Source organism: Phocoena phocoena, chromosome X (genome assembly GCF_963924675.1).
Source record: "Phocoena phocoena chromosome X, mPhoPho1.1, whole genome shotgun sequence".
NCBI lineage: Eukaryota > Metazoa > Chordata > Mammalia > Artiodactyla > Phocoenidae > Phocoena > Phocoena phocoena.
This window is the reverse complement of record NC_089240.1, coordinates 72629139-72653527: the sequence shown is the minus strand read 5'-3', so window position 1 is coordinate 72653527 and position 24389 is coordinate 72629139. Positions and strand designations below refer to the sequence as shown.

At 38.5% G+C, this 24389-nt stretch overlaps 1 protein-coding gene across 1 annotated transcript in view; it reads left to right on the top strand.

The window, feature by feature from the left end:
- The first annotated feature begins 2405 nt into the window (after positions 1-2405).
- The window catches only part of CHM (CHM Rab escort protein), a 211080-nt gene continuing 189096 nt past the window's right edge, over positions 2406-24389 (top strand). The window contains exon 1 of the mRNA XM_065900805.1: positions 2406-2460. Within this exon, the coding sequence (XP_065756877.1) occupies positions 2412-2460 (49 nt within the window). The 5' untranslated portion in view covers positions 2406-2411. The remainder of the gene's footprint in view (positions 2461-24389) is intronic.

Here is a 24389-nt window from a genome sequence, read left to right as displayed (position 1 = left end):
AAGCTGGGAAACACTAGATGAAGAGGTTTAGGAGTGGGGATGAAGTATTCAGGAATTCAGTATTGGACATGTTCAGAAAAGATATTGAGTAAGGGGTTGGATATATGGATTTGGAGCTCAAAGGAAAGGCATAGAGGAGACCATTAAATTACTGGTTTGTAAAAATATGATACATCAGATCCCACACTTGAATAAGCTTCTGAATACAAAGTAAATGTTCACGGAATTGTGATTTTTCAATTCAGGAAAACATTAAGTAAAAAATCAATGTCACAGTGATTTAACAGGGTAGTCAATTTGTAGGTATCCATCATCTCATTGTATTGTGATTTATCCAAATAAAATATTTCAGTTCTCAAAAATAGATGTCCTTAGAATAATAAAATAGACAGCAATTAAGCTGCTTTGCTTTATGCTATTTTACTGATGCTGTCAACTCCCACATTTATTTTTGCCTTGAAAAAAATTAACAAAAATACATTGGGAGGAAAAGGTATTTTAAGCGTTTTCTCTATGCAGATGCTTTATATTTTTCAAATATAATAATCTTTTCTATGCCCAGAGAGGATGTGATAACTTTAAAGAAAGGGCAGCTAAGTATAGGCTGTCACTTTTATCTTTTTGAGGGTTGTGCTCTCTATCCTCAGGGGGAAGAAAAGGATTTTAAATTTGGGGAAAAACATAGTGGAAAATTAGCACTACAGCGTAATTACTTGTTTATTTTGTTTTACTTCACTAGATGTAAACTTCATTAAGACAGGGGGTTTTGTCTGTTTTTTTCATTGCTGTAATCCCAGCATCTAAATCAGTGCCTTGCACATAGTAGGTACTCAATGAGCATTTAAGGAAAATTAAATGAGTTAATGAGTTGTATCTTCACAGTGTGATTATATTTGTTAGGAAATTTCTGAATCTATAGTACTTACCATCTATTAGGGGAATCAGAGCCAAGCTTAGTTCAGCAAACACTTACTGAATTCCTACTATACACCAGGCTTATGTTAGATGCAGGGGGTAAAATGATAAGTAAGGCACAATCCCTGTCATATAGGGGCTTATAATTTAGGGTATTGTATATCTGGGTATGTATTTTGGGGAATATGTGTCCAGTATAGGAACTAACATAAATGCAAATAATTTTCAGTGTAATATGGGAGGTTATGACAGAGGGGTAGCACAATGTAGAGTAATATAACCCAGTATAGGGAGGAAATGTAAGAAGGAGGTGGTGGAAATGACTCTCAGCCTTGGGGATAATTGTTAGCTAGCGAACGGGAAGATCATTCCATGATGAAGGAACAACAGTGTGACTGGGGAACCACAAACAGCTCAGAGGTCAGTCAGGTGGTGTAAGGGAAGGTCCACCACTGCACTCTCTGAATTATCTTGAAACTCTGGTAAAATAACTACACAATGAATTTCTGGGATCCAAAAATTACCCTCCCTCACTCCCATGCATTCTCTACCTCTTTTTTGCTTTGGAATTGTCAGACAGCAAAGCATTTTAAATAACGGGGCTGGCGGTACGGGTGGGAGGATGCCGACCTTGAAAATACTTATCAGAGCTACATTAGCTGCTTGGCACAGGTAATCTAAATCCTCTTCAACAAATACAATCACTTGAATATAAAGGCCACTTTACCTTGATCATTTCTGTGGTACCTTATTGGGAAAATCTTGTATGAACTCCTTGTATACATATATAAAACCAGATTCAGAATCAATAAACGCCTATCAAGCAACTACTATGTTTTCATAACTTTTTTCCCTCCTGCAAAGCAAGACTAATTTTGCATACGTATATGGCCAAGGTGGCTGATCGGACTAACTAGAACAAATGCAGATGCAATGACGGTTCCATTCTGGCGAAGCTAGGGCGAGATTTTTCGTGGGTTTTCATTGGGGAGACAGAGACAAAAAAGATAAGGGATAGAGTTTGAAGGTATTGGTGTGAAAAATTATGCCTCGCAGGCCAAAACGAAAATACAGACATGCTGGGGGAAACAAACAGTTTCCAGGCTGGAATGAAAATTTCCTTTTTTCACAAAGCAATCCCCTTTCAATTTCACTCCGCCCTCCTTGTCTCCTAACAATTCTTGCTTCATCATTGTCAAGGGGTTCCCAGGTATTCCCACATTCATCCTAGCCATCAGAGTAAAAATCTACAACTCTTTTCTACCCCAAAACTCCAGGCTAAAAGTGTTACTGCACTCAGCCTGGAAAATGAATCGAGCTTTTAACATTCGCATACAACATTTCAAATACAATGCTGTAGCCGCCTATCTGGACCCGCCACCCAGGAACTACAATACCCAGAATGCAGTGTTTTCCCTTCCGCCTTCTACCCCCAGCAATGCTTAACTTGATCTCATTTCCACAAGCAATAGTCACATGACACGTTTCCTGTCAAGATGGCGGATAATCTACCTTCGGAGTTTGATGTGGTCGTAATAGGGACGGGTATGTGTGGCTCTGGTACTCCCTGGACAAAGTGTAGGAAGTCTTTCCCGTTCCTACCTTCTCTGTCAGTGGCGAGGGTCGGCGAGAAATGTTGGGGGTCGAGCGTGAGAGGGAGGACGGAAAGGAAGGGAAGTAGTCTGGAGCCAGCGCGGGACTTGGCAGCTGCAGGGAGGGGCTTGGACCCGCGGTGCTTAGCGCCATTTGAGTAGGGGTCGATCTGCTCGATGTCGATTGCTGAGGTTGGTTGCTGCGGGTGATTCCTGTAATTTCCTTAGAGGGAGGTGGGTTTGCAGTGTCATGAGAACGGAGGGTGGGGATTTTGTCAATGGAGACACCTTTGGCATGACAAAATTTCCTCCTTGTTAGTTTCAAGGTGATATTCCCCATCATTTTGTCTCGCCATTTTATAGGAATTTTTCATATATTTATGTAATCGTAGGGTGCAGTGCAGCTCGGATACATTTTGTTACTCACTTGTTGCCCGTGTACGTTTTAATTTACTAAGGCGATGAAATGGATTCTTTTATGTTTTGCTGAGAAGCCTAGGGGGTTGTAATTTGTTGTGGTGGCCATTATTCCTGCTTTATGGTGCTGAAAGAAATCATTTTGCTTTGTACCACCCACCTATCTACCAACAGCTAAATGAGCTGAGAACAAGCGTCTGTGAGTCCAGTTCAGGTGTGTGATCTTATCTTCCCCTTGTTTTCCCATCATTTATTCTTCATGTTTTGGGTGGTGCCAGAACTCCCCCTGCAATTTATAGTTGACAAATTACACGTACAACACGTGGCAGAAAACATTTGGCAGCAGTTGGTATTTTGTTTTTCTTAACAGTGTAAAGGGTGGATTTTAGATGGGGTGAAATAATTTGTTGGGTGGGGTTTTCTCCTGTCTACGGAACGTGGTAGGCTGGGGAACCCCGGTGGTTGAGACCCTGTCCACTGTGTTGAATTCAGTTCATTGTCTTCTTAAACAGTAGGAGCAGCCATGTTTCCAGGTCGGGAGTAAAAATAATAACTACTTATTTTCGAATGCTTATTATTTGCTAATCGACGTGCTAAGCACTTTACAAGCTGTATATAATCCTCACAACAACCTTGTTAGAGTACGTATTCTTTACACTATACAGAGGAGGCAAAAGGGCTTAGAAAGGTTGCAGTTTGCTCAAGACCACACAGTCGGTAAATTTCCAAAGGTCAGTTCCATACCAGAAGGAGAATCAGTGGTTCTGACCCTCAGAGTTAACCCATATTAATAGAAATAATTTGGAAAACTTGGTTCTAGACCTTGCTTGGCCATTAACTAGCTGTGTGAGTTGCTAGGGCTAGGAACTTAATCTCTCTGAGCCTCAGTTTCCTTGTTTATGAACATAGGGAGGGTGAACTAGATAACCTTTCCAGTGTTGTCTAACCAAAAATTATCTTATTCTAGTTGTACCTGGGTAATTGTTTTCAAAACAGCAAGGACATGTTTATTCTCAACCTGAAAACTGCATGGCTTCAGATAACCTTGCTGTAGCTGCTATGAACAGATGTTGGATGAGAGCTGGAAGGAGTCAACAGACTCTATTTATTCTCTCCAGTCTATCCTAAAACTTAGAACAATATCCACTTTAGAATAGTTGTTATACCATACTTGGGTCCTATGTTATTGCCTTCTTTTGTTGTTGTTTTACCTTGGCACTTAGGGTGTTTTAAAAATTACTTGGAATCATTAAGATACTTTTTCTTATCTTGATTCAAATTTTAATTGATAAGAGTGCTAATTCTTATCATTAAGTGCTATTAATTCTTATATGAGACATATTTTGCCTTCTAGTTCAGTTCATAATATGGATTACATCCATCCTGTTAGAGTCCGTTATGATAGAGGTAGGAAGATTCTGTGAGTGATCCAGAAAATTGCATCAGGGGTATCTGGTGTATTTGGAAAAAGATTCATTTTAGACTTATTTCCGTGAGAGTAATGTTATTTCTCAAAGTATGGGAAGAACTTATTTGAGTTAGAAATTTTTCATATAACTTAGTGAACACGTTTTTACTTTTCAAGCACATTCTTTAAATTTATGATATGAAGCTTTGTTTTTAGGTAAGTCAAAGTGGAAAAATTGGATAAAAGCCATTTCCCAAATAAATGAATCCAATAATTCCAATCACTACTGAATAAGAATGATTTTTAATGTGTTTGGAATATTTCTCTTCTGAAATAGTTTGCTGAAAGTGGTCTTTAAAATGTGTTTGCCTTACTATATGTACTAGCTTGAGTAAATCATAGAAAAATCAGTGTTTCAAAGATTCAGTTTTAATAACAAAAGCAGAATTAATCATGCATGTATCAGAAACATGAAGAAATAGGCTATGAGATGCAGTTTTTCTTTTAGCAGATTTAGTTCTAGTTAAATGTCATCAAGAGACAATTGCTTTATCAAGTAAAATAATCTGTGGATAATATTTTAAACTCGTTTGACCTTGATTAATTTGTATTTCTTTTCATTCTTCATAACACAACGGTTTCCTTAAGATCATGTTTTGAAGAGATTATGGAAAATAAAGTTTTGTATGTATTTTCTTAGTTAAGCCCATTTCCTCCTGATTACAAAATACAGGAAATATCACTAGAACACCCAAAGGCAGAAGAATAAGGTAAAGTACTTGAACCATGGAAAATATAGAAGAAAATGGAATAAGGAAGGAGCACCAAATGGAGTCTCAAGGGAGAGGGCAAAAATAGATATAGTGAGTTCAATATAAAATTTAAAAAAATTTTAATGAAAAAATCCTGACAATTATTTTTAAAAATGGATATAGTAATAAGTGTCTAGAAAATGGCCTTCAGTTTGGGTGCATGGTTGTCATTTTAAAGACATTTTGCCATTTAAAAAGACATTTGAGTGATAATTTTGTGGGTTACAGAGAAGTATCATCGGTTGCAGGTTAAAAATAGTCCCAGTAGCATAATACCTCACTGCAGGTGACTTATCTGGCAACCTGTGTAATCTGTAACCCGCAGTAGAGCCATCCACTCAACAAAAGGGCAGACAAGATGGAAGTTACAAGAGTTATGGGATAATATCGGCATGCTTCTTACATAGAGGAATCCCTCATTCTCTTATTTAGAGCATATTCTTTCTTATTTTAGAAAATTCTAGCATGCTCAGAGTGTATTAGAAGCATCTTATTAGAAGATATAGGAAACGTTATCAATTTCTGCAAAAGCCATGTTTGGGAGGTGTCATTAGACATAAGTGACAGTTCATATCCTTATGGGAAAGGGGAGAGACAAACACCTAAAATGCAAACCTACATCAGACAGCACAATGACCTGGCACCATTTAGTGTAGTGACAGACTACACATTTTTTAGAATATTCAACCCACATTTACTGAGAACCTAGTCCCTGCCCTTGTGACATTTATTGTGTTGCCTATTCTGAGGAGCTGTTTGGGGTTCCTGACTGTCACATGCTCAGAGCTGTTCTAAGCCAATGTGGCCTTTTCATTGCATCCTTCTTGCTTTCTGAAGGCCACATAGATATTCATTCTGCATCCCTTTCCTTACTAAGGTACACCACACATATTATATTTTGGAATTCTTCCCCTAAATGGTCTGTGGAGTAGACTAGCTTAACATTTTTCCTGTAGAGCACAAACACATAGACCCTATTTTGATTTAAGAGTTTATTGCTAAAGATTATGGGGAAAGAAGTGAGATAACAAAAATAACAAATATGGGGGTAAATTACAAGGGGTATTGCTCCTAAATCCTGACTACCTTGCTAGATCATGCTCAGCATAGTCCAAAATCGATGTGGCAGCATGGCATAATGGGAATCACTTAACCTTCCTACTGGGTAACTTTGGGAAAATTGTATAACATCTTGCGACATCAATTTGTTCATCTGTAAAGTGAGAGACTTGAATTAGGTGACCTCTAAGGTAGGCATCTACCAGTTCTAAAATTTACCATTGTGTGTGCATAATTATGACCCTGGGTCCTTGAGAAAAGACAATTCTGTATAGTCCTCTTAAGAAGTCAAGTCAGTGTTTGATATACTTCAGAAATTTTTCTATCAAAATGGTTCATAAAAAAAAATTTTCTTGGAAATGATAAGCTGCTTTCATCAGGAAAGGTCATGTAGGTAGCACAGCTCCATTTCTTGATGTTAGTTGAGCATTGAAACTTTAAGGTGGTTAACTTTGGCCAGCAGCTTATTGACTATAATGCTTATGATGGTGGTGGAGTAACTTCACTTCTCTAAACGTTGGGGGATAGTAATGTTGTAGGAGGTATCGTGGAAACTGATTTTTACTAAATACCTGTTTATGCCAGACTCTCTGCCAAGTGATTTCTCATATATGTATCTTATTTCATCCTCTCCCAGGATGCCTGTGTGTGGTTCTAATATCAGAGGATGTCCATACTTTCTCTGCCTGTATTTCCAAATATCCGTGAACCTGTAGTCTAGAGCAGAGTTGTTTTTTTTTTTAATTGCAAGATGCCACCTATTTGTGGGTCATGAAATAAATTCCAGCATTAAAAAAAACAGAAGTAGAATAGAATATGTATTAGAATATATTACATGTAGTAAGGATGAGTATAGTTTTTTTCTTTATTTGGATGCAACATTTTAAATTTTATTTATTTATTTATTTTTGGCTGTGTTGGGTCTTCGTTTCTGTGCGAGGGCTTTCTCTATTTGTGGCGAGCGGGGGCCACTGTTCATTGCGGTGCGTGGGCCTCTCACTGTCGTGGCCTCTCTTGTTGCGGAGCACAGGCTACAGATGTGCAGGCTCAGTAGTTGTGGCTCACGGGCCTAGTTGCTCCGCGGCATGTGGGATCTTCCCGGACCAAGGCTCGAACCTGTGTCCCCTGCATTGGCAGGTGGATTCTCAACCGCTGCGCCACCAGGGAAGCCCTGGATGCAACATTTAAAAAAATATTTTATTTATTTATTTTTATTTTTGGCTGTGTTGGGTCCTAGTTGCGGCACGTAGGATCTTCGTTGTGGTGTGCGTGCTCTTTGTTGTGGTGTGTGGGCTTCTCTCTAGTTCTGGCGTGCAGGTTTTCTCTTTCTAGTTGAGGTGTGTGGGCTCAGTAGTTGCACTGTGCGGGCTTAGTTGCCCACTTAGTTCCCCGACCAGGGATTGAACCCACATCCCCTGTGTTGGAAGATGGATTCTTTACCACTGGACCACCAGGGAAGTCCCAGGATGAGTATAGTTTCATGAAACATATATTTCATGTGTGTATCACTGTGTGAAGCACACACACATACATATATTCATATATATTTTGGGGGTGGCTAGGGGCAAAATGTTTTAAAGTTTAGAGAATATTGATTAACTGAATAACATAGTGAGTAGGAATGAAATAATATTTCAAAAGTCATTTGGTTTTACAAATGCTATACCATACATATGTTTTATTTACCTTGACATGTATGTATCTCATTTGAGAGCATAGTGTAGTGATTGACAAGGTGGCTCTGAAATGGGACAGACTGTGTTTGAATCAGCTATGCCTCTTGTGCCACTTCACACATGTTCCTTAATGTCTAAGTTTCAATTTTCTCATCTCTAAAAGAGAATAAATCTCACAGAGCTGTGTTGAGGATTCAATGGAATAATTCTGTAAAATGCTTAGTAAGTGCTCAGAAAACATAGTTGATTTTTATAGCCCATAATACCATACTGAGGTGCTTTTATCATCACTACTGTTACGTGAATGCTTCCAAGGAAAGGCTCATAGTTTTCATGGAGAGCAGTGGAAAGATTCAGGTGTCTGAGTCATCTTCCTCCTCTTCCCATTGGCCGTTTGGTGGGAAAGACCTTTGTGTGTCTGTTACCACTATTTCTATCAGACTTCTTAACTGACAGTTTTCTTTCCTTTTTTTTTCTTTTCTTTTACTCTTTTGTTCACCAGCTTGCATTATTTGTCATTTGTTTTGAACAGATTTGTCTTGTTTGAGGCATAGTATGAAACTCTTCCTTGTCAGTGTAAGAATGCTGAAGGAGCTAAAGAGAGCTTACAGGTTTTGCTGTTCTGAAAAATGCTTTGCAACTCTTCAGGCATTTATTGATGGAAAAGTATGCATTTTCTGCACTCAATACCTCGAAAAGTAAAGGGAATTATGTAACTCTGGAGAAGACTCTCTGGAGAGGCTTATGCTTCCCTGTAAATCATAAGTTTGAGCCAGTCCCTCAGAGAGAGGCGCATCTGTTACCAGAGTTCTCTCCGCAGCATCATTTTCATCTCCCATGCCTCACGTCATTTTCTCATTTTCTCCAGTATCCTCATGATGTTTTGGAGAACTCAAGCTACAGCAATTAAAATCAAACATGGCTGCTCACCATCACATTCTCATGTTTCATATAAAATCCCAATGCACAGAAACAATTATAATTCCATGTAATTGAACTGTTACTCATGCTAAATCATCTGCTATTCAGTTTCACTACAGTCTTTACACTGAAAAGTTAGGCTGTGCCTGCTGTGTATGTAAATGGTTTAAAAAGTAAAATAGTCTAAAAATCATCAGTTCCCAGTTTATATTAATATGTATATTACAAAACTACATATATACACATATATGTCAATATATACACACGTATGTATTATATATATATGCTAGAGAGATTGGAAACATTTTGGGGATATTTAGTTGTGACCAACAAAATAGGGCTACTTTGAAAGATTGATTTATTCTTTTTTGCTTTTCTAATAATCTTATTAAAGGGCAGTGTAAAAAGAGATGATAATTTATCACAGATACTGATTTCTCCAAGTGTGATTATGAGAGCTATCATGTTATCATAATGGGACTATTTAAAAAATAGTTTGAAAATAGATGAAGAGACCAGGGGCAGCTTTTCGCCAGGGTAGTGCTTCACATGAGTGTTTGATCTCATATTAGATTTTACCAAGAGTTTAAGTGGGTAATGTCATACCGCTTGACTGATTTGGTTTATATCACATTTACAAAAGTACCAACATCTGCGTTTTCTCCCGAGTAGTGTTCATACATATCTTTTTTGTCCAGCCTAGTGTTGATGTTGAGTTACAATGGCTTTTGGTTAATGGCAGTTTTAGTCATTTTGTATTGCTTTCAACTGTTTTGGATCATGTATCTGTGATCTGAATTTGCACATTGGTTAAACTGCTTTTCTGTATATGCATTTAAAATAATTATGGAAAAGTTTGCACAAGCTAAAGTACAGACAAAGAAGGTTTTACATACGGATAGCAGGCATATTAGGAAGATGCTGAGTTGTGTTCTAATTCTTAGTTTTCTATGTTACTTTGGCATGAGCTATCTAGGCCAAATAGAGGACATAGAATTAAATTTAGTATGTACAACACACTGTTAAATATATGAAATTATTTCTGGCATTTATTATGCTGAATCCAATGCTAAGCCCTTAAAATGCATTATCTCATCTGATTCTCACAGTAACCTTGCCGTGTTAGATGCTTATTGTTATCTCCATTTTACAAATGTGGAACCTAAGGCTTAGTTAAGTTTGACCAAGGTCAAACTGTTAAGACTGGAGTTGCTCTGGCTAGGTATTAGATTGAGCTGGTTGGATTCTTCCATGTGAAAAAATACCTTATGCTCTCAAGATTAGATTATTGTGTTCTAGCTTAGCAGTTGACAGTTGCTTCATTTTGGGGAGTTACCATTGTTGACATTAAAATCCTGATTCCAGCACAGCCTTGTGGTGTTAACTCATTATTGACAGCATCATGACATCTGTCAACTCGCAGACCTTTTGATGAAGGTGAACTGAATGACTTGGTTGTGTTTATCCCTTAAAACTGAAAAAACAGAATCAGCCACTAAAGTAATGGCTAGAAATGGGATCAGAAAATACAGTCGTATTTCAAGTGATAATCTGTTTCCCTAGGAATTATTCACTGATTACAAGATACGTAATTTCCCACAGAAATAAAACCATTGTTAAAAGTCAGCTATAGGCTATTTGTGCATGTGGGAGGGTTTGCCATTTTGTCTTTTTTAAAAAATTTTTTTTTAGTTTTATGCACTTATAAATTGAATTTTCAAGATCAAGTATGAGACTCATTGTTCTGTTTATGAAGCTTTTCTTTTTTTAATTGACTCTTCTTTTGGTTCCTATAATTGTCAACAATTGTCAGCACTTGCAATGGATGCATCTTAATTGACAGAGTAGATGTGGTATCTTTTCCCTCCAAGAGCCGTGTCATTAACAAATAATATTAATAACTAACACTTTTACGAATATACTTCCAGACCTGTGTGTATAGATGTGTGTATGCTATTCTGTTTTTCGCTTCACAGTATGTTATGAACATCATTCCATGTTAATCAAATCTTCTTCCTCAGTGTCTTTTTAAAAACCTTTTCATTTGGAGATAATTCGACTCACATGCAGTTGTAAGAAGTAATATAGGAAGATCCTGTATATGTTCACCCAGCTTCCCCCAGTGGTAAGTAAGATCTTGCATAACTACATGTAGCATAACCAGGTAATTGACCTTACCCAGTGACCTTATTCAGATGTCACCAGTTTTACATGTACTTGTGTGTGTTTAGTTCTGTACAGTTTTATCACGTGAAGATTGGTGTCACATCCAGATACAAAACAGTTTCATGATACCTTTTTATAGCCATGGACACCTCCCTCTACCTACATCCCTAAACCCTGGCAACCCCTAATCTGTTCTTCATCTTTACGATTATGTCATTTCCAAAAGTTTATTAAATGTCATATTAAGTAGATGCTTAGTAAATATTATTTTCTATAAATGTCCTGTCATTTATTTAAATTAGCAACTTTTGTTGGACATTTAAGGTTTTCAGTTTTTCACTTTCATAAACTAAGGCTGTGATGAACATGGTGTGCCTAAATCTTTTGTACGTATTTAATTATTTCCTTAGGATAAATACCTAGAACTGTAACTGTTAAATTGAATTATAGAGGTGATTACGTAAAGCTTTTGATTTGTATTGATGAATTGCCTTAAGGAAAGTTTGCCAGTCTAATCTCACCAGCGGAGTATGAGAATGCTTATTTTCCCATAGTCTTTCAACATTGTCTATGAATGTCTTATTCTTAATTACTAGCAACATCATAGCCAAAAAAATATTTCCTTGTTTGCATTTACATTTTCAAATCATAAGTGAGGTTGACTATTTAATAGGTATATTGGTCAATTATGTTTCTTTTGGAAATTGCCCTTACCCATGTTTCTATTGTGCCGTTTTTTTCTTTTCAACATGTAATAATTCTTTATATACTAAAGACTTTAAATCTTTGTCATATATTTTGTAAATTTGCCTTCTATTTTTATGGTGGTTTCTCATGTATGAAACTTTATAATTTTCACGTAGTGAAATCTATCAAATGTTTTTTTCTTTTATGGTTACTGCCTTTGGAGATATGCATAGAAAGCCTTCCCCTCCAAGATTAAGTAAATATTGACGCTTAGTTTCTTTTTTAATATTTTATTTTTTACATTTAAATTTTAATTCACCTTAAATGTACTTTGTTGTAGAATATGAGGGTATTTTCCTTCTAAATCATTAGCTGGTTATTCTAACACCATCGATCTATTCTTTCTCCACTGAATTGAAATACTTCCTTTATTTTTTTTTTTTATTATATGATCAGTTTTTGGACTTTCTGCCAGTAATCTGGGTGTCTCTTTGAGTGTAGTCGGAACTATAAAGTGGGAATAGACTGGGTCATCTGATCTGTAGAGAAATGATAACTTTCCCTCTTTGAAATCTCAAGAAACACAAGGCAATATTTGAATATATAAAAAATTATAGCATCTACTCTGAAAAATAGCAAACTAAAAGAAAAAGGAAAACAGAGTAGGAGTATTTGCAACTCATAACAAAGAACTAATTACATAAAAATAATACCTTCAAATTTATATGAAAAATGTCAAGATCTCTACAGGTAAATGGGCAGACAGTGTAAACAGACAAGAGAGGTTACAAATAGTCAACAAACTTCAGGGAAAATATTTTTTTCTGATTAATAGTCAAGTGCAAAATAACCTGATAATTAAAAACAGTAAATTAAGGGAGTAATCACTAATTGTGGATGAAGTTGTATTCAGTTGAAATGCTGATGGTATTATAAATTGGGACAACACTTTGGCAGAGTAACAGTTCGTACTAAGAATTGTCAATATGTTCATTCCCTTAGACTCAGTAACTCCAGATCTGAGAATTTATTGTGAGAAAAATCATTCAATAGAGGTAAAAAGCTACAAGGGTGATGACATCTATTTTAAAGCTGCTTATCATAGTAAAGTTTGGAAATAATGTTGTATGTCGAAGAGCCCCGATGTCTCAAAGGATTGTGGTGGACTGATGGAGTAGGCAGTTTTACAGTGTGGCCTAGGATATTTTTTATTACAGAATATCATACATACAAATGAAATATATGTGTGTGTATGTATACATATTTTTAATTTCTTTCTTTCAGTGAACAATAACAAAGTGAGTGGCACGTATGTATGACCCACCTAAAGAAAAAGAACACTACCAGAATATTACCAGTACCTTAGGAGCTCCCTGGGTGCACCACCATCCATCTCCCCTTCCTTTCCCACAGCTGTAACCATTATGGTAAACTGCTTTAATTGTCCTCTTGTTTTTTTAAAGTGTTTTTTATCACGTGTATATCACCAAACCATATGTTGTTAGTTTTTCCTGTTTTTGACACTTGTCTAACTTTTGGAATTCTACTCTGTATTCTTTCTGTGACTTGCTTTCCTTGGTCAGTGTTATGCTTGTGAGATTCATCTGTACAGATACATATAGCGGTAATTCCCCCACATACTCCCACATACACACACACACACACACACACACACACACACACACTCACACACTGCTATTATATAGTATTCTAGGCTTGCAAATCTTCAACTTCAGTAGGTTATGCATATTCACCAAAATAATTGTATTTATTTGCCCTTTGGTTTTCAGCTTTTCAAGGCCCCTGCCTCCCTCAGGAAATGTATAATGTCATAAACACACATTCACGACAAAATAAGACCGTTAGGTACACGTCATTCTGCAACTTTTTCAGTCAATAATTCTCACCTTTCTTTCCATTCCAGGACTGTTTTATCCCATGTAGCATCCCAGTACTGTTTAGTAGTATCCCAGTACTGTTGTATCCCATTGCTTTACAATGGTGTGTTAGTTTCTGCTTTATACCAAAGTGAATCAGTTATACATATACATATGTTCCCATATCTCTTCCCTCTTGCGTCTCCCTCCTTCCCACCCTCCATATCCCACTCCTCTAGGTGGTAACAAAGCACCGAGCTGATCTCACTGTGCTTTGCGCCTGCTTCCCACGAGCTATCTATTTTACGTTTGGTAGTGTATGTATGTCCATTGCCACTCCCTTACTTTGTCATGGCTTACCTTTCCCCATCCCCATATCCTCAAGTCCATTCTTTAGTAGGTCTGTGGATTCATTCCTGTCTTAACCCTAAGTAATTCATGACATTTTTTTCCTTAAATTCCATATGTATGTGTTAGCATAAGGTATTTGTCTTTCTCTTTCTGACTTACTTCACTCTGTATGACAGACTCTAGGTCCATCCACCTTATTACAAATAGCTCAATTTCCTTTCTTTTTATGGCTGAGTAATATTCCACTGTATATATGTGCCATATTTTCTTTTTCCATTCATCCAATGATGGACACTTAAGGTGTTTCCATCTCCTGGCTACTGTAAATACAGCTGCAATGAATATTTTGGTACATAACTCTTTTTTTTTTAACATCTTTATTTGGGTATAATTGCTTTACAATGGTACATTAGCTTCCGCCTTATAACAAAGTGAATCAGTTATACATATATTCCCATATCTCTTCCCACTTGTGTCTCCCTCCCTCCCACCCTCCCTATCCCACCCCTCCAGGCGGGCACAAAGCACTGAGCTGATCACCCTGTGCTATGCAGCTGCTTCCCACTAGCTATCTACCTTACATTTGGTAGTGTATATATGTCCATGCCTCTCTCTCGCTTTGTCACAGCTCACACTTCTCCCTCCCCATACCCACAAGTCCGTTCTCTAGTAGGTCTATTGCTTTATTCCTGTCTTACCCCTAGGTTCTTCATGACATTTTTTTCCTTAAATCCCATATATATGTGTTAGCATACGGTATTTGTCTTTCTCTTTCTGACTTACTTCACTCTGTATGACAGACTCTAGGTCTATCCACCTCATTACAAATAGCTCAATTTTGTTTATTTTTATGGCTGAGTAATATTCCATTGTATATATGTGCCACATCTTCTTTATCCATTCATCCAAAGATGGGCACTTAGGTTGTTTCCATCTCTGGGCTATTGTAAATAGAGCTGCAATGAATATTTTGGTACATGACTCTTCTTGAATTTTGGTTTTCTCAGGGTATATGCCCAGTAGTGGGATTGCTGGGTCATATGGTAGTTCTATTTGTAGTTTTCTAAGGAACCTCCATACTGTTCTCCATGGTGGCTGTACCAATTCACATTCCCACCAGCAGTGCAAGAGTGTTCCCTTTTCTCCACACCCTCTCCAGCATTTATTGCTTCTAGATTTTTTGATGATGGCCATTCTGACTGGTGTGAGATGATATCTCATTGTAGTTTTGATTTGCATTTCTCTAATGATTAATGATGTTGAGCATTCGTTCATGTGTTTGTTGGCAATCTGTATATCTTCTTTGGAGAAATGTCTATATAGGTCTTCTGCCCATTTTTGGATTGGGTTGTTTGTTTTTTTTGTTATTGACCTCATGAGCTGCTTGTAAATTTTGGAAATTAATCCTTTGTCAGTTGTTTCATTTGCAAATATTTTCTTCCATTCTGAGGGTTGTCTTTTGGTCTTGTTTATGGTTTCCTTTGCTGTGGAAAAGCTTTGAAGTTTCATTAGGTCCCATTTGTTTATTTTTGTTTTTATTTCCATTTGTCTAGGAGATGGGTCAAAAAGGATCTTGCTGTGATTTATGTCATAGAGTGTTCTGCCTATGTTTTCCTCTAAGAGTTTGATAGTTTCTGGCCTTACATTTAGGTCTTTAATCTGTTTTGAGCTTATTTTTGTGTATGGTGTTAGGGAGTGTTCTAATTTCATACTTTTATATGTACCTGTCCAGTTTTCCCAGCACCACTTATTGAAGAGGCTGTCCTTTCTCCAGTGTACATTCCTGCTTCCTTTATCAAAGATAAGGTGACCCTATGTGCATGGGTTTATCTCTGAGCATGCTATCCTGTTCTATTCATCTATATTTCTATTTTTGTGCCAGCACCATACTGTCCTGATTGCTGTAGCTTTGTAGTATAGTCTGAAGTCAGGGAGCCTGATTCCTCCAGCTCCGTTTTTCGTTCTCAAGATTGCTTTGGCTATTCGGAGTCCTTTGTGTTTCCATACAAATTGTGAAATTTTTTGTTCTAGTTCTGTGAAAAATGCCAGGGGTAGTTTGATAGGGATTGCATTGAATCTGTAGATTGCTTTGGGTAGTAGAGCCATTTTCACAATGTTGATTCTTCAATCCAAGTATACGGTATATCTCTCCATCTATTTGTATCATCTTTAATTTCTTTCATCAGTGTCTTATAATTTTCTGCATACAGGTCTTTTGTCCCCTTAGGTAGGTTTATTCCTAGGTATTTTATTCTTTTTGTTACAGTGGTAAATGGGAGTGTTTTCTTAATTTCACTTTCAGATTTTTCATCATTAGTGTGTAGGAATGCCAGAGATTTCTGTGCATTAATTTTGTATCCTGCTACTTTACCAAATTCATTGATTAGCTCTAGTAGTTTTATGGTAGCATCTTTAGGATTCTCCATGTATAGTATCATGTCATCTGCAAACAGTGACAGCTTTACTTCTTCTTTTCCGATTTGGATTCCTTTCATTTCCTTTTCTTCTCTGATTGCTGTGGCTAAAACTTCCAAAACTATGTTGAATAATAGTGGTGAGAGTGGGCAACCTTGTCTTGTGTCTGATCTTAGTGGAAATGCTTTCAGTTTTTCACCATTGAGGATGATGTTGGCTGTGGGCTTGTCATATATGGCCTTTATTATGTTTAGAAAAGTTTCCTCTATGCCGACTTTCTGCAGGGTTTTTATCATAAATGGGTGTTGAATTTTGTCAAAAGCTTTCTCTGCATCTATTGAGATGATCATATGGTTTTTCTCCTTCAATCTGTTAATATGGTTTATCACCTTGATTGATTTGCATATATTGAAGAATCCTTGCATTCCTGGAATAAACCCCAGTTGATCATGGTGTATGATCCTTTTAATGTGCTGTTGGATTCTGTTTGCTAGTATTTTGTTGAGGATTTTTGCATCTATGTTCATCAGTGATATTGGCCTGTAGTTTTCTTTCTTTGTGACATCCTTGTCTGGTTTTGATATCAAGGTGATGGTGGCCTTGGAGAAGGAATTTGGGAGTGTTCCTCCCTCTGCTATATTTTGGAAGAGTTTGAGAAGGATAGGTGTTAGCTCTTCTCTAAATGTTGATAGAATTCACGTATGAAGCCATCTTGGTCCTGGGCTTTTGTTTGTTGGAAGATTTTTAATCACAGTTTCAATTTCAGTGCTTGTGATTGGTCTGTTCATATTTTCGATTTCTTCCTGATTCAGTCTTGGCATTTCTAAGAATTTGTCCATTTCTTCCAGATTGTCCATTTTATTGGCATAGAGTTGCTTGTAGTAATCTCTCATGATCTTTTGTATTTCTGCAGTGTCAGTTGTTACTTCTCCTTTTTCATTTGTAATTCTGTTGATTTGAGTCTTCTCCCTTTTTTTCTTGATGAGTCTGGCTAGTGGTTTAACTATTTTGTTTATCTTCTCAAAGAACCGGCTTTTAATTTACTGATCTTTGCTATTGTTTTCTTCATTTCTTTTTCATTTATTTCTGATCTGATTTTTATGATTTCTTTCCTTCTGCTAGCTTTGGGGTTTTTTTGTTCTTCTTTCTCTAATTGCTTGAGGTGCAAGGTTAGGTTGTTTATTCGAGATGTTTCCTGCTTCTTAAGGTGGGTTTGTATTGCTATAAACTTCCCCCTTAGAACGGCTTTTGCTGCATCCCATACGTTTTGGGTTGTTATGTCTCCACTGTCATTTGTTTCTAGGTATTTTTTTATTTCCTCTTTGATTTCTTCAGTGATCACTTCATTATTAACTCGTGTATTGTTTAGCCTCCATGTGTTTGTATTTTTCACAGATCTTTTGCTGTAATTGATATCTAGTTTCTCAGCGTTGTGGTCAGAAAAGACACTTGATACAATTTCAATTTTCTTAAATTTACCAAGGCTTGATTTGTGACCCAAGATATCATCTATCCTGGAGAATGTTCCATGAGCACTTGAGAAAAATGTGTATTCTCTTGTTTTTGGATGGAGTGTCCTATAAATATCAATTAAGTCCATCTTGTTTAATGTATCATTTAAAGCTTGTGTTTCCTTATTTATTTTCATTTTGGATCATCTGTCCATGGGTGAAAGTGGGGTGTTAAAGTCCCCTACTATGAATGTGTTCCTGTCGATCTCCCCTTTTATGGCTGTTAGTATTTGCCTTATGTATGGAGGTGCTCTTATGTTGGGTGCATAAATATTTACAATTGTTATAACTTCTTCTTGGATGGATCCCTTGATCATTATGTAGTGTCCTTCTTTGTCTCTTCTAATAGTCCTTATTTTAAAGTGTATTTTGTCTGATAGGAGAATTGCTACTCCAGCTTTCTTTTGGTTTCCATTTGCATGGAATATCTTTTTCCATCCCCTTACTTTCAGTCTGGTTGTGTCTAGGTCTGAAATGGGTCTCTTGTAGACAGCATATATATGGGTCTTGTTTTTGTATCCATTCAGCCAATCTGTGTCTTTTGGTGGGAGCTTTCAGTCCATTTACATTTAAGGTAATTATCGATATGTATGTTCCTATTCCCATTTTCTAAATTGCTTTTGGTTCGTTATTATAGGTCTTTTCCTTCTCTTGTGTTTCTTGTCTAGAGAAGTTCCTTTAGCATTTGTTGTAAAGCTGGTTTAGTGGTGCTGAACTCTCTCAGCTTTTGCTTGTCTGTAAAGGTTTTAATTTCTCCATCAAATCTGAATGAGATCGTTGCTGGGTAGAGTAATCTTGGTTGCAGGTTTTTCTCCTTCATCACTTTCAGTATGTCCTGCCACTCCCTTCTGGCTTGTAGGGTTTCTGCTGAGAGATCAGCTGTTAACCTTATGGGGTTTCCCTTGTGTGTTATTTGTTGCTTTTCCCTTGCTGCTTTTAATATGCTTTCTTTGTATTTAATTTTTGACAGTTTGATTAATATGTGTCTTGGCGTATTTCTCCTTGGATTTATCCTGTATGGGACTCTCTGTGCTTCCTGGACTTGATTAACTCTTTCCTTTCCCATATTAGGGAAGTTTTCAACTATAATCTCTTCAAATATTTTCTCAGTCCCTTTCTTTTTCTCTTCTTCTTCTGGAACCCCTATAATGCTAATGTTGGTGTGTTTAATGTTGTCCCAGAGGTCTCTGAGACTGTCCTCAGTTCTTTTCATTTTTTTCCTTTATTCTGCTCTGCAGTAGTTATTTCCACTATTTTATCTTCCAGGTCACTTATCCGTTCTTCTGCCTCAGTAATTCTGCTATTGATCCCATCTAGAGTACTTTTAATTTCATTTATTGTGTTGTTCATCGTTGCTTGTTTCATCTTTATTTCTTCTAGGTCCTTGTTAACTGTTTCTTGCCTTTTGTTCATTCTATTTCCAAGATTTTGGATCATCTTTACTATCATTATTCTGAATTCTTTTTCAGGTAGACTGCCTATTTCCTCTTCATTTGTTAGGTCTGGTGGGTTTTTATCTTGCTCCTTCATCTGCTGTGTGTTTTTCTGTCTTCTCATTTTGCTTATCTTACTGTGTTTGGGGGTCTCCTCTTTGCAGGCTGCAGGTTTGTAGTTCCTGCTGTTTTTGATGTCTGCCTGCAGTGGCTAAGGTTGGTTCAGTGGGTTGTGTAGGCTTCCTGGTGGAGGGGACTAGTGCCTGTGTTGTGGTGGATGAGGCTGGATCTTGTCTCTCTAGTGGGCAAGTTCACGTCTGGTGGTGTGTTTTGGGGTGTCTGTGGCCTTATTATAATTTTATGCAGCCTCTCTGCTAATGGTTGGGGTTGTGTTCCTGTCTTGCTAGTTGTTTGGCATAGGTTGTCCAGCACTGTAGCTTGCTGGTCGTTGAGTGAAGCTGGGTGCTGGTGTTAAGATGGAGGTCTCTGGGAGATTTTTGCCGTTTGATATTATGTGGATCTGGGAGGTCTCTTGTTGACCAGTGTTCTGAATTTGGCTCTCCTACCTCAGAGGCAGAGCCCTGACTCCTGGCTGGAGCACCAAGAGCCTTTCATCCACACGGCTCAGAATTAAAGGGAGTAAAAGTAGAGAGAATTAGTAGAAGTATGAAGAAAGAAAGAAAGAAAGAAAGGAGGGAAGGAAAGAAGGAAGGAAGGAAGGAAGGAAGAAAGAAGCAAAGAAGTAAAGAAGGCAAGAAGGAAAGAAAGGAGGGAGGGAGGAAGGAAGGAAGGAGGGAAGGAAGGAAAAAAGACAGAGAGAAGATACAGTAAAATAAAATAAAGTATAATAAAGTTGTTGAATTAAAAAATAATTATTTAGAAAAAAAAGGGACGGATAGAACTTTGGGACAAATGTTGAAAGCAAAGCTATACAGACAAAATCTTACACAGAAGAATACACATACACCCTCACAAAAAGAGGTAAAGGGGAAAAAAGTCATAAATCTTGTTCTCAGAGACCAGCTCCTCAATTTGGGTTGATTCGTTTTCTAAAGGAGGGAAGGAAGGAAGGAAGGAAGGAAGGAAAGAAAGAAAGAAAAAAAGAAGGTAAAGTATAATAAAGTTATTAAAATTAATTATTAAGAAAAAAATTTTTAAAAAAAAACCATGGACGGATAGAACCGTAGGAGAAATGGTGGAAGCAAAACTATATAGACAAGGTTTCACACAGAAGCATACACATACACATTCACAAAAAGAGGAAAAGGGGGAAAAAATCATAGATCTTGCAATCGAAGCCCACCTCCTCAATCTGGGATGAGTCATTGTCCATTCATGTATTCCACAGATGCAGGGTACATCAAGTTGATTGTGGAGCTTTAATCCGCTGTTTCTGAGGCTACTGGGAGAGATTTCCCTTTCTCTTCTTTGTTCTCACAGCTCACAGGGGCTCGGCTTTGGATTTGGCCCTGCCTCTGTGTGTAGGTCACTGGAGGGCGTCTGTTTTTTGCTCAGACAGGACGGGGTTAAAGGAGCAGCTGATTCGGGGGCTCTGGCGCACTCAGGCTGGGGGTGGGGGGGAGGGAGGGGCACTGCGTGCGGGGCGGGCCTGCGGTGGCAGAGGCCGGCGTGACGTTGCACCAGCCTGAGGCCCGGCCGTGCGTTCTCCCGGGGAAGTTGTCCTTGGATACCGGGAACCTGGCAGTGGCGGGCTGCACAGGCTCCGCGGAAGAGGGGTGTGGATAGTGACCTGTGCTCGCACACAGGCCCCTTGGTGGTGGCAGCAGCAGCAGCCTTAGCGTCTCCCGCCCGTTCCTGGGGTCCGTGCTTTTAGCCGTGGTTTGCTCCCGTCTCTGGGGTCTGCGCTGTTAGCCGCGGCTCGCGCTGGTCTCTGGGGTTCGCTCTTTTAGCCTTGGCTCACGCCCGTCTCTGGGGTTCGCGCTTTTAGCCGCGGCTCGCGCCCGTCTCTGGGGTTTGCGCTTTTGGCTGCGGCTCGTGCCCGTCTCTGGAGTTGCTTTAAGCAGCGCTCTTAAACCCCTCTCCTCGCGCACCAGGAAACAGAGGGAAGAAAAAGTCTCTTGTCTCTTTGGCTGGTACAGACTTTTCCCTGGACTCCCTCCCGGCTAGCCATGATACACTGACCCCTTCAGGCTATGTTCAAGCCGCCAACCCCAGTCCTCTCCCTGCGCTCCGTCCAAAATCGAAACCCGAGTCTCAGCTTGCAGCCCCACCCGCCCCGGCGGGTGAGCAGACAAGCCTCTCGGGCTGGTGAGTGCCCGTCGGCACCGATCCTCTGTGCGGGAATCTCCCCGCTTTGCCCTCCGCACCCCTGTTGCTGTGCACTCCTCCGCAGCTCCGAAGCTCCCCCCTCCGCCTCCCAAAGTCTCTGCCCGCAAAGGGGCTTCCTAGTGTGTGGAAACTTTTCCTCCTTCACAGCTCCCTCCCACTGGTGCAGGTGCCGTCCCTATTCTTTTGTCTGTGTTTTTTCTTTTTTTCTTTTGCCCTACCCAGGTACGTGGGGAGTTTCTTGCCTTTTGGGAGGTCTGAGGTCTTCTGCCAGCTTTCAGTAGGTGTTCTGTAGGAGTTGTTCCACGTGTAGATGTATTTCTGGTGTATCTGTGGGGAGGAAGGTGATCTCCGCGTCTTACTCTTCCACCATCTTCAAGGTCCCCCCCCCATTTACATTTAAGGTAATTTTCGATATGTATGTTCCTATTCCCATTTTCTTAACTGTTTTGGGCTCGTTATTGTAGTTCTTTTGTTTCTCTTGTGTTTCTTGCCTAGAGAAGTTCCTTTAGCATTTGTTGTAAAGCTGGTTTGGTGGTGCTGAACTCTCAGCTTTTGCTTGTCTGTAAAGGTTTTAATTTCTCCATCAAATCTGAATGAGATCGTTGCTGGGTAGATTAATCTTGGTTGCAGGTTTTTCTCCCTCATCACTTTAAATATGTCCTGCCACTCCCTTCTGGCTTGCAGAGTTTCTGCTGAAAGTTCAGCTTTTAACCTTATGGGGATCCCCTTGTGTGTTATTTGTTATTTTTCCCTTGCTGCTTTTAATATGCTTTCTTTGTATTTAATTTTTGACAGTTTGATTAATATGTGTCTTGGCGTATTTCTCCTTGGATTTATCCTGTATGGGACTCTCTGTGCTTCCTGGACTTGAATAACTCTTTCCTTTCCCATATTAGGAAAGTTTTCAACTATAATCTCTTCAAAGATTTTCTCAGTCCCTTTCTTTTTCTCTTCCTCTTCTGGAACCCCTATAATTCTAATGTTGCTGTGTTTAATGTTGTCCCAGAGGTCTCTGAGACTGTCCTCAGTTTTTTTCATTCTTTTTTCTTTATTCTGCTCTGCAGTAGTTATTTCCACTATGTTATCTTCCAGGTCACTTATCCGTTCTTCTGCCTCAGTTATTCTGCTTTTGATCCCATCTAGAGTATTTTTAATTTCATTTATTGTTCATCGTTGCTTGTTTCATCTTTATTTCTTCTAAGTCCTTGTTAAATGTTTCTTGCATTTTGTCTATTTCCAAGATTTTGGATCATCTTTACTGTCATTATTCTGAATTCTTTTTCACGTAGACTATTTCCTCTTCATTTGTTAGGTCTGGTGGGTTTTTATCTTGCTCCTTCATCTGCTGTGTGTTTTACTGTCTTCTCATTTTGCTTATCTTACTGTGTTTGGGGGTCTCCTCTTTGCAGGCTGCAGGTTTGTAGTTCCTGCTGTTTTTGATGTCTGCCTGCAGTGGCTAAGGTTGGTTCAGTGGGTTGTGTAGGCTTCCTGGTGGAGGGGACTAGTGCCTGTGTTGTGGTGGATGAGGCTGGATCTTGTCTCTCTGGTGGGCAGGTCCACGTCTGGTGGTGTGTTTTGGGGTGTCTGTGGACTCATTATGATTTTAGACAGCCTCTCTGCTAATGGTTGGGGTTGTGTTCCTGTTTTGCTAGTTGTTTGGCATAGGGTGTCCAGTACTTCAGCTTGCTTGTCATTGAGTGAAGTTGGATGCTGGCGTTGAGATGGAGATCTCTGAGAGATTTTCGCCATTTGATATTATGTGGAGCTGGGAGGTCTCTTGTTGAGCAGTGTCCTGAAGTTGGCTCTCCCACCTCAGAGGCAGAGTCCTGACTCCTGGCTGGAGCACCAAGAGTCTTCCATCCACACGGTTCAGAATAAAAGGGAGTAAAAGTAGAGAGAAAGAATTAGTAGAAGTAGGAAGAAAGAAAGAAAGAAAAGGAAGGATGGAAGGAAGGAAGGAAGAAGGAAGAAAAGAAGGAAAGAAGGAAAGAAAGGAGGGAGGGAGGGAGGGACAGTGGGAAGAAGGAAGGAAGAAAGGAGGGATGGAAGGAAAGGAGAAAGAAAGAAGGAAGATAAAGTAAAATAAAATAGGGTAAAATACAATAAATTTATTAAATTAAGAAAGAAAAAAATTAAAACAAAACAAAACAAAAATGGATAGAACCGTTTTTGGACGGTTCAGGATGGATTAAGGATCAGGATGGTTAAGGACGGATAGAACCTTAGGACAAATGGTGGAAGCAAAGCTATACAGACAAAATCTCACACAGAAGCATTCACATACACACTCACAAAAAGAGGAAAAGGGGGAAAAAATCATAAACCTTGCTCTCAAAAGTCCTCCTCCTCAATTTGGAATGATTCGTTGTCTGAAGGAGGGAAGGAAGGAATGAAAGAATGAAAGAACGAAAGAAAGAAAGAAGATAAAGTAAAATAAAATAGTTATTAAAGTTAAAATTACTTACTAAGAAAGAAAAAGAAACGGACGGATAGAACCCTAGGACAAATGGTGGAAGCAAAGCTATACAGACAAAATCTCACACAGAATCATACACACTCACAAAAAGAGGAAAAGGTGAAAAAATCATAAATCTTGCTCTCAAAAGTCCACCTCCTCAATTTGGAATGATTCATTGTCTAATGGTGGGAAGGAAGGAAAGAAAGAAAGAAGATAAAGTAAAATAAAATAGAGTTATTAAAATTAATTATTAAGAAGGAAAATAAATTTTAAAAAACTGACGGATAGAACTCTAAGACAAATGGTGGAAGCAAAGCTATACAGACAAAATCTCACACAGAAGCATACACATACACACTCACAAAAAGAGGAAAAGGGGAAAAAATCATAAATCTTGCTCTC